Source organism: Borostomias antarcticus, assembly GCF_949987555.1.
Source record: "Borostomias antarcticus genome assembly, chromosome: 24".
Taxonomy (NCBI): Eukaryota; Metazoa; Chordata; class Actinopteri; order Stomiiformes; family Stomiidae; genus Borostomias; species Borostomias antarcticus.
In genome coordinates this window covers 2,078,711-2,090,405 of record NC_140257.1, presented here as the reverse complement: position 1 = coordinate 2,090,405, position 11,695 = coordinate 2,078,711, and the positions used below count along the sequence as shown (strand labels likewise).

The window sequence follows — 11,695 nt, the reverse complement described above, 5'->3', positions numbered from 1 at the left end:
CCAAATTCTCCCACACAACTTCCCTCCTCCGTTCCCTACACTGGCTCCCTGTAGCGGCTCGCATCCAGTTTAAAACTCTGGCGCTTACTTACAGGGCAATGAAAGGAACAGCCCCCTCCTACCTCCAGGCCATGGTCAAACCCTACACCCCCTCCCGACCGCTACGCTCTGCTACCTCAGGGCGACTGGTTGCCCCGTCACTCCGAGGCTCCTGCGGTCGATCGACACGGTCACAGCTCTTCTCTGTCCTGGCCCCGCAGTGGTGGAATGAACTGCCCACTGATGTCAGGACAGCAGAGTCGCTGCCCATCTTTCGTCGCAGGCTCAAAACTCATCTCTTCAAGAAGTACTACAACAATCCTCCCACCTAAGCACTTATTGTATTATATTATTGTATTATATTATATTGCACTGTACTTTAGATTGCGATTCTTGCACTTTGCCTTCAGCACTAGATTATGCTCTTAGTCACTTGTTTTAGAAAGAAGATGCACTTGTGAGTTCTGGGGAGTAGTAGTACATTGGCTCTTCCTATGTTAAATGCAATTATTGTTAGTCGCTTTGGATAAAAGCGTCTGCTAAATGACTGTAATGTAAATGTAATGTAACCCTTCACGATTGTGCGTGTCATCTCTGCGCCTAGTGGCCATGCTAATCTTCTCTGTATCCGTGAGTGCCGGAACTCTGCTTCACAACTGTTCCCATCCATGACAGCGGTGTGACGACTAACCAAACGTCTCTTATCACCTCGTCCCACTTCTCTCACCATCCGTTATATCTGTATGCAGAAGACATCTGCCAACATCAAAACAAACACATCTTTCATTCTCAAATACACAAACTTTATTGAACAGCAAAACTCTAAAAACATGACATTCTTCCTGCTTTGGTGTCTCCTTATCTACACACAGCAGACATCATCATAGTAAACTGTCAGTTTGGTCAGTTAAAACACACAGATAAAGCCTACATACAGTTCAAAGCTGTGCAGTTGCCCATGGACAAGAACAATTCATTAATTGCTGTCAATAATAATTTTAACAATTAAACAATCAAATGTAATTATCAGTATCAGTAATCAACAGTCACACCAATTTTTGAAGTTGAATAAAAGGTTGAAGAAGATTTAAACAAGCACATTGGAAAATTATATTTACACAAACAGACAAGTATTCTGCTGGCAGAGTAGTACACTATTGAAGAGAAGCAGTGGATTGAGAACAGTACAGTTATACTAGTATACTAGTATAGTTAAGTATACTGTATCAGTGGCACGGTGGAGATCAACAAATGCGCCCAACATTACAAAATGTTACATCACACGCAAGCACACACACACACACACACACACACACACGCACACACACACACACACACACCACGACAGTGCACCAGCAGAAGGCCTGGGTGTCTCCTCTCCTTGCCCAGGTAAACCAGCCATACTGCTATTACACATTCTTTGAGTTTTCTGCTTTGGCTTGTTGTTGCGAATGTCACACTCCAAACTCCATTTGGAAATATTTTTAAACATATTATATTCCAGAATGTTCCAGAATGGTTACTGTACATCTTGTATGGTTGTCATCCACATTACTAACTACCAGCCACTGAGTAGTAGGCAGTCCTATTACATTGTATCATGCCTCATGAAATTAAAACCAACATGCTGTTAGGAATTCACTAGCCATTCTACATGCACGTGATAATGCACGTCAGGTGAAAATAAGCATGTTTTAGTTAAATCACGACATCAGCAATGGTGACAATGACAGTCATGGTTAAACAAGCCGAACGTGTGCAGGGAGTGTGTTAGGTAGGAGCTGCGTTCAAGGCAGCAAGGGGCCGTTCCAGGAAGTGGGTTTAGTGAAGACCCTGAGTTTGCTGACCCTGAGATACAACTCAGTCTCAGGCTCAACAAACTCAGAGTTCGCACTAAACCCGCTCTCTGGAATACGCCCCGGTCATGTCGCTCTGTTTCTCTGGAATAATCAACATTACCAAGACAATGTTGGTCCAAAAATTAAGAGGTTATTTTTTGCATATTTACATAAAATGATTTTAAGAAATCCATAAATAAAAGTAGGCTTCCATGTGCTTCTTGTTTCTTACATTTCTGTTGATGACAACTGAACAGTTTCAGTATCTGGTCATCAAGCTCTCTGAAAGATATCTCATATAAAATGGAATATCACAATAAGTCGATGCTCAAAAGACATCAACAGTACATTCTTCAAGATGGTTTTAGCGTTATTTTTCTCTTTTTTGACATTACCACATTTTGTCATTCTGACACTTGAAAACGTTCTGCTGAAAAACGCTTCTTCTACAAATTCTTCAAACATATTTCTTATTAGGGTCTTTCAAATACATTTTAAATTGCCCACAATAACAGGGTGTTATCCCCCTCTTTCCCTCTTGGTGCAGAGACATATTCAACCTGTCGCCATCGGTGAGAGCAAGTGAGACAGTTTCAAAGTGGATTGGTTGTAAAGAGACAGACAGACAGACAGACTGATTGGTTGTAAAGAGACAGACAGACAGACTGATTGGTTGTAAAGAGACAGACAGACAGACTGATTGGTTGTAAAGAGACAGACAGACAGACAGACTGATTGGTTGTAAAGAGACAGACAGACAGACTGATTGGTTGTAAAGAGACAGACAGACAGACTGATTGGTTGTAAAGAAACAGACAGACAGACTGATTGGTTGTAAAGAGACAGACAGACAGACTGATTGTTGTCCATCCTGTTAGCAGCCTCAGTTACTCTGATGCCTCTGTTGAGGAGTCTCTTCTGCCTGTCCATCACAGACCCCGCCCACCCTGACCCCTCCCTCCCCACCCTGACCCCACCCCCCTCACCCCACGCCCTCTTACTCAGCTGGTCTCTGAAGAGGTCACGTGCCCGTCTCACCCCCCCCAGGCTCAGACGTGGTAGTGGACGACCAGGGAGAGGGCGGGGGGCTTGGTGGTCTCAGTGGAGGGTGGGGGGTCGGTGTCAGGGGGCTTGGTGGTCTCAGTGGAGGGTGGGGGGTCGGCGTCAGGGGGCTTGGTGGTCTCAGTGGAGGGTGGGGGGTCGGCGTCAGGGGGCTTGGTGGTCTCAGTGGAGGGTGGGGGGTCGGCGTCAGGGGGCTTGGTGGTCTCAGTGGAGGGTGGGGGGTCGGCGTCAGGGGGCTTGGTGGTCTCAGTGGAGGGTGGGGGGTCGGCGTCAGGGGGCTTGGTGGTCTCAGTGGAGGGTGGGGGGTCGGCGTCAGGGGGCTTGGTGGTCTCATTGGAGGGTGGGGGGTCGGCGTCAGGGGTGCGGACCAGGTTGGGGGCCGCGGAGGTGGGCTGACCGACGGAAGCCACCAGGAAGGTGAAGTTGGGGTCGTTGGTCCGGCGGACGCCGCGGACGCCCTTGGTGGGGACCTTGGTGGGGACCTTGGTGGGGACCTTGGATGAGGACTTGAAGCTGGAGCCCCTCTGGGGCTCATGGCAGCGCAGCAGCGCACAGAAACACCTGTAGAACTACAGGACACACACACACACACACACACACACACACAGACACACACACACACACAGGTACACACACAGACACACACACAGGTACACACACACACACACACAGTGACACACACGCACACCCACAGACAGGTACACACACACACACACACACGCACACAGACAGACAGACACACACACAGACACACACACAGACAGGTACACACACACACAGACACACGCACACACAAACGCACACACACGCACACACACAGACCGGTACACACACACACACACACACGCACACAGACAGACACACACACAGACACACACACAGACAGGTACACACACACACAGACACACGCACACACAAACGCACACACACACACACACAGACAGGTACACAAACACACACATGCACGCAGACAGGCACACACACAGACACACACACAGACACACACAGACAGGCACACACACAGACAGGCACGCACACAGACAGGCACACACAGACAGGCACACAGACAGACAGGCACGCACACAGACAGGTACAGGTGCATGTATACACACATACTCACGCATACACATACAGTAGATTCACACAGGTATAGAAACAGAGAGGAAAGAAGGCACACAGTATTAATAATCCAGATGTGGAAGGGAAAAAATACTTAAACGCTTCATCTTTTTGTGGTACTTTAAGTTCATTCTGCTTCTGCCCAGTGATCCCCCCCCCCCCTCCTTCCTCTCCCCCCAGTACCCCATCCCCACCCCCCTCCTTTCTCTCCCCCCAGTACCCCATCCCCCCCGCCCCCCGTCCTGTCCCCCGTCCTGTCCCCCCCCCGTCCTGTCCCCCCCCCCGCCCCCCCCCCGTCCTGTCCCCCCCCCCCCGTCCTGTCCCCCGTCCTGTCCCCCCCCCCCCATCCTGTCCCCCGTCCTGTCCCCCCCCCCCCCCGTCCTGTCCCCCGTCCTGTCCCCCCCCCCCCCCCCCTGCCCCCCCCCCCCCCCCGTTTTATTCTGAAAGGTGGTCTTGTGTTCTGAATGAAAGTAAGTGACTTTTCTCACAACCATGAACCATGGGAAAACATGATGCTACGTTGGCTCTGTCAGGAGTGCCATGACTGGCCTGGGAAAGGAGCTTTTACTGCATGTGCTCTGCTCCTCCTGGAACAGCCTGCAAAAACATCTAAAGCTCATGGCACTGGTCTCTCTGCCTGCTTTTAAAGCACTCACAAGATCGTTAAAGGGCAATGCTCGTTTCTGACAACCTGGACCTTATTTACGGCATATTATAAGACGTTTGACTCACCGAGATAACTTTGGTGTAATTCGGAGGCCTGTAGAAGAAATTTAAAATCCAGCGCGAGCCAAGTCAAGACAAGACATACTACATAGAGCATTCTACTACATAGAGCGTAGGCCTGTTGTGGTATTTCACATGCCTCTGTAATATGATCTTTAGAAACGTCTTTAGACACGAAATAGCTTCCTCACTTGCTCCAGCACGCATGCGCACAGCGCGCAAGCGTTGCTCCAGCACGCTGTGCGCATGCGTGCTGGAGAAAGTGGGGAAGCTATTTCGTGTCTAAAGACGTTTCTAAAGATCATATTAAAAAATCATATTAAATTTCTTCTACAGGCCTCCGAATTACACCAAAGTTATCTCGGTGAGTCAAACGTCTTATAATATGCCGTAAATAAGGTCCAGGTTGTCAAAAACGAGCATTGTCCTTTAAATTATTCCGTTGGCACGTGTCAATGTCCTTAGCGTATAAGGTGGTTTTATTACCCGTACTTGGGACTGGTGGTCGTAACGCTTAAACGCAGTGACAAGACTGATTTCTGGGCTTGCAAGAACTGCAATGGAAAAGTAACTGACTCTCCTACAATTACATATCATAGAGAGTCTACCTTCATATGTTCAGCTTGTTCTGTGCATATTTAGTTATATAAAAACAACCACAAATCATCACTATGAATTGAAGTGTCTCCCTGAAAATATTGCTTGGCGACGCCTCGTCATTGTATGAGAATTACATATTACTGTACCAACGTTTCTGTACATAGGAGTTGGTGGAATGGGAGTTAACGGAGCCGCCCTCCAGGATTCCAAATTGCAGCGCTATTGTCAAAATTAGCAACCCAGTTTAAAACCGACACAAAGCCGCTAGATTTGAAAACCGGAATTGTTTAGAGGACACTTTGAGCTACAAAGTAAGCTAAATTGTTATCACCGGATGTTGTCTGGTTTTATACATTTACAGTTTTTCTTATGTTGTGGCCTCAGAGTGGGTGTTAGCGTAGCCCCTTCCACTGGGTGTTTTCACTTGTACAGTGTGTAATCTCTGATCTCTCTCTGATCTCAGTCTCTATTGTAGTTTTTAGGGGTCCCCTAGGGGACCCCTATTGCTTTCTTTCTTTCTTTCTTTCTTTCTTTCTTTCTTTCTTTCTTTCTTTCTTTCTTTCTTTCTTTCTTTCTTTCTTTCTTTCTTTCTTATTTTTCTCCCCTAAAAGTGTTTGTGCAGCAGAAACACTCAAAACTCAAATGAGCAGGTGGGTTGCCCATCCCACCCACTACTCTGGCACATAAAATTGACCTCAAGGTGGCGCTATAACAATCATGTTTACGTTTACACAATTTATCTGAAGAACGGCTTGGCATACAATCAAAATCCTTACAATTAATTTGCATCTTTACTCCAATGGTCTTCCGCACCATGTAACATTTTGGGACTTCAATTTTCTTTAAAACCTATTTCGACGAACTCGTCGGAGACCATTGGGCCAATCGTCCCCAAAATTTGGCAGGATCATCTACAGACTTCGCTGATCTAAATTTACCAAAGAAAATTTGATACTTTGATCCATTTTGAAATGATGCATCTTTAAACCTGTGTCGTTAAGTTAAATTTTACATACAAGCTCATAAATCAAAAATGGCTGAAGTGATGGTAACCAAACTTGGTGAATGTCTTCGGACGCTAGGTCCGGGCTTCGATACACAGTTTGGGGATATTCTGCCACTAGGGGGCCCCACAAATGCAAAAAGTTTATATCTCGTAATCTGCTACATGGATTCAGCCAAATTTGGCTTGCATGATCTAGGGTCATTACTCAGTCAATGCATAAACTTTGGTGATGATTGAATAAAGTGGACGTGGCTTTTTACAACAAATCTACATTTCTAGACATTTCACTTTCCAAACCTCACACAATCAAAATAAATCACCTGTGCGTCCTACTGAGCACCTCCACTGAGCTGTGACAAAAGTTTGCCTCACTATGGTCAATTCATAAGTCTGTCACTCCTGTCACTCTGTCACATATACTTTCAGAATATGTTAAATCAGTCAACGTCTACATCTCCAAAAGTCTTCATACATATGTTACCACGAACCGTTACAACATTCTTTGGATACTACATATCAAGTGTTTAAAACGGCGTTCAGATCGGTCAAACAATGAATACTCAGCAATGTTCAGTATCTTTCTGTAATTTGTACTGTATGCACAACCAGTTTTCACATTCACAAGTTTTCACATGTAATATCATTGCCTCAAGTTGTGCTATGTAAAAACCCTGTGTTCCCGGTGGTGCAGTGGTAAATCGCCTTCTCTAGGGATTCAGAGGTTAATGGTTCAAATCCCTAGGTTGCTACATTTGTTACACCTCTGTGTAAACTAACGTTATCGTATATAAATGGTATGCTATGCTATGGTAAATGAGCTGGGCTAGCTAACGTTAGTTTACCTCAGAAGTAGAATAAGCTATTGTAGCTAGCTAACTATTATGTGTTTAGTTAGAAACAATGCAGTGGTAGCATCTGTTGTGAACGCTTGTTCTTTAAAAGTTTTGCACATGTAATATCATTGCCGCAAGTTGTGGTATGTGAAAAGCCTGTGTTCCCGGTGGCGCAGTGGTTATTCATCTACTCTGGAGATTCAATTCAATTTGGGGCAGCAGTGGCTCAGGAGGTAGAGCCGGTTGTCCAATGACCGCAGGTTCAGCTGTTCGATTCCCACCTCCTCTTGTCCACATGTTGAAGTGTCCTTGAGCAACATGCTAAACCCCACATTTCTCCCAACGAGCAGGCTGGCGCTTTGCATGGCAGCTTGCCACCACTGGTGTGTGAATGAGAGGCCATTGTTAAGCCCTTTGTCTGTTAAGGTAGAAAGGCACTATATAAGTGTAGTCCATCCATACGAGTCCCATTTATTTCTGAAATAAATAGGCTATCAATACAAATGCAGATGTGAACTGAAGGTCATACGCAACAAATCAAATGTTTCTGAAAGTGGATTTATGTAGCCTACCTCAACAGATTAGCATAATGATTAAAACAATTAGCCAGCCTATTTTAAGAAAATCAAGACTTTAGCAAGTGGCAATGATCGGGGTCCAAGCAATTTCCAACACGGTGCCAGGGAAAATGGCAGAATAACATTTGAGCAGCAACCAGTGGAACGAAGATGCTGATGACGAGATTAAAATGAATTTTTCTAACCTATTTTACTATTAAATATTTTAGCAAATGTTAAATGGACTGCACTTATCACTGTTATCCAAAGTACTTTCCAGTGGCCTCTCACACCAATGGCAGCCAGCTATCATGCAAACTACCAGCCTGCTCATTAGGACCAATTTGGGGTTCATAGTCTTGCTCAAGGACACTTCCACAGGTGGTCAACTTAAAAAACGATTTTATTTTACAATTTCTTGGGCTAGACAAATTCCTTCATTACAATCAAGTCATCTGCACCTTTGCTTCATTGGTCTTCTGCTCCTCCTCCAAATCCTATTTTCGACACCTCTTCGCAAAGTGCTTGGACCCCGATCACTGCTATATTTATTATTGTTTTTGTCTGTAACTTATTTTGACCAGGTCTCCCTTCTAAATTAGATATTTGATCTCAATGTGACCATCTGGTAAAATAAAGGTTAAATAAATAAACAAAACTAATTTAAAGCCAATTGCTTTATATCCCTGTGCTTGACTCAATAAAACATTGAGGATGTTCATGCTTATACTTAAGTTAAGACCCCTGCAAAGAGACGTCAACATTTCAGAGAGGAGAAGACAGGTGCAGTCTCCATGCTATAGGGGAGACGCTCTGAAATACACCTGCTGTCAGAGGACTATGAATAATGAATGAGGAGCACATCCATATTTCACACACAATCACACACACACACACACACACACACACACACACACACTGCTACTGATGGGTATCTGTCCCAGAAGTCAGCGTGTGGAGCAGGGGCTCACCAGGAGACAGCCCTGTGGTGAGTTATAGAAGCAGCCTGAGCAGAGGCTGAGACCTGAGAGCATAACAACCCAACAACGCTGGTTTCAATTCCAGTCACACCAACAGGGCGAATCACAGATCTGTACTCACACTAGACTTCTGGGTGGTGAATTATAACTCAGACTCACACAATCTGGCATAGCCAGCGCCATTCATCTTCAATAATATGACTTTGTTTGGACAAATTCTTGTAGCATTTGAGTTACATTCTGGATCATGTTTGGCTTTTTTACTTCATCTTATTCTCCATTTTTGAAAGTATGATCTGTAATGAATTCATCGATTAACTGATTGTTTAATTGACTATTTAGCTAATAAACCAATTAGTCTTCATTTAAAGTTTCTAAATCTCCTCATTTGCTATCTTACTCGATGATTACGGTATTAGTGACGTTGGCTTACATGTTTCTTTTTCTATGGTATAGTGTAGACTGAGTAATGATCTTGGCTGGTCTTCTAAGCCATAGGCATCATGGGTTAACTCACACACGTCTGTTGAAGCCTGTGCTCGTCACTCTGCCCAAACAGCAGTGTATTGGTTGGGGTTGAGCACCTGAGGGAGGAACACACTCTTCCCAGACCCCTGATCAAGCCAAGCCCATAATGGATCAACATCTTAGACAGGTCATTGTTCGTCTAACACAAGAGAGAACAGGTCACAGTATATGCTTATACAGAGTTGGAGTCAGATATTATTAATTTACTTTATTCCTTGCTACCATCACAACAGTGAGTAGGCTACCAGACTACAGAATAGATCCCAAATACTACACCGCACACACACACACACACACACACGCACACACACACACGCGTGTTCACACAAACAAACACACACCACACACGCAAGGTTCAGGCTGCGTTCCCAAGCATCAGTCCCCTCGGCTGCCGACGACAGTCCCTTGAGAAAACGTAGTGTACTTAGTATACTACACGTGTTTCATGTATACTTATAGTCTACTACATTTCCTCAGGAGACGTAATAGGACTAACAACACTGACACACAACCTGGATCGGGGGGGGGGGCGTTCATACACAACCTGGATGGGGGGGGGGGGGGGGGGGCGTTTATACACAACCTGGATGGGGGGGGGGGGGCGTTCATACAATAACTACAGACCGCTTTGTTCCTGGTCTCCCTGTTCTACTGGGCTGTTCTCTCCCTGAGGGCTCGTGTTCTCCCGGTTCTACTGGGCTGTTCTCTCCCCGAGAAGTCGTGTTCTCCCGGTTCTACTGGGCTGTTCTCTCCCTGAGGGATCGTGTTCTCCCGGTTCTACTGGGCTGGTTCCACTCCCTGAGGGGTCACGTTCTCCCGGTTCTACTGGGCTGTTCTCTCCCCGAGGGGTCGTGTTCTCCCGGTTCTACTGGGCTGTTCTCTCCCCGAGGGCTCGTGTTCTCCCTGTTCTACTGGGCTGTTCTCTCCCTGAGGGGTCGTGTTCTCCCGGTTCTACTGGGCTGGTTCCACTCCCTGAGGGCTCGTGAGCGGAGGAGGGGAAGTGGGGAGGAGCGGCGAGAGACAGAAACAAGAAGATCAAGCGGGTTGACGTGCATGCTGGGAGAATACAATGTGTCAAGACTAGGATGACAGATTAAAAGATGGAGAGAGCAAGGGAGAGAGAGAGAGAGAGATGGCGAGGTCAGAGGGTCGTTGTGGTCGGCCTCTTGCTGTTCTTGTCAGAGCTCAGTGACGTCTCCCAGGCTCTCCGAGGCCAGATGTCATACGTTGGTTCACATGCTGACATCCAGCGAGTCCACGTTGGGATGCAGCTGCTCAACTCGGACGGGAGATCAAGAACTTCACCTGCTTCCTCAGACAGAAAGACTTTAATAACTGTGCTGTTGATGTGAACTCTGACCTTTCTGTCTGAGGTGAAGTCACTGGGATGCACAGCAGAGTGATGTGAAGGCCGTGCCAGCGTGTTCTATGCCTACAGTCTATGTAGTATCCTGCATGTCTATGTAGTATCCTGCATGTCTATGTAGTATCCTGCATGTCTATGTAGTATCCTGCATGTCTATGTAGTATCCTGCATGTCTATGTAGTATCCTGCATGTCTATGTAGTCTCCTGCATGTCTATGTAGTATCCTGCATGTCTTCGTAGTATCCTGCATGTCTATGTAGTATCCTGCATGTCTATGTAGTGTCCTGCATGTCTTCGTAGTATCCTGCATGTCTTCGTAGTATCCTGCATGTCTATGTCTACAGTCTATGTAGTATCCTGCATGTCTTCGTAGTATCCTGCATGTCTATGTAGTCTCCTGCATGTCTATGTAGTATCCTGCATGTCTTCGTAGTATCCTGCATGTCTATGTAGTATCCTGCATGTCTATGTAGTATCCTGCATGTCTATGTAGTATCCTGCATGTCTATGTAGTATCCTGCATGTCTATATAATATCCTGCATGTCTAGTCTAGGTTAAAGAGTAGGCTATAAACATGTTCAATCTGGCCGAGTCCCTTCCTCTCTTGTCTAGTTAGTGGAGTAGTAGCAGCTGTGGTGTTAGCCTTGCACTTCTGTTGATAGCAGCGGCGTTGGCCTGTTGTGGACGAGCGTCCCACAGCGTGAGCGGTGGACATGCTGATGGCAGCTGAACATACCGAGCAGGGATCCGCTCCGAAGAGCTTTCACCGCTCTGACGAAGAGCAACGAGACCGCCAAAGAAGGGGAACTAAATTAAACAATACTTTTAATTAGCTTAAATCATTTTGCTGCTGCGTGGGACAGTCTGCCGCAGTGTAATTAAGTCAGGATGAAGAGCGATTTCCCTCATATCCAGTCTAATGAGGCTGCATGGCGCGAGCCTGGAGAGAGACGGTCTCCTCGTCAGGCTACAGCACTCAACCCCGCTCTTTAATCTGAGACTCGCGCTGCTTCATCTGATCACATGAAGTCCCCAATGT

The 11,695-nt window shown here is 46.2% G+C and overlaps 1 protein-coding gene across 1 annotated transcript in view; it reads right to left on the bottom strand.

The window, feature by feature from the left end:
* Nucleotides 1–2,926: 2,926 nt before the first annotated feature.
* The window catches only part of LOC311325208 (vertebrate ancient opsin-like), a gene marked incomplete at both ends in the record, with an annotated part of 122,177 nt that continues 113,408 nt past the window's right edge, over nt 2,927–11,695 (bottom strand). The window contains one exon of the mRNA XM_084457878.1: nt 2,927–3,508. Within this exon, the coding sequence (XP_084314004.1) occupies nt 2,927–3,508 (582 nt within the window). The remainder of the gene's footprint in view (nt 3,509–11,695) is intronic.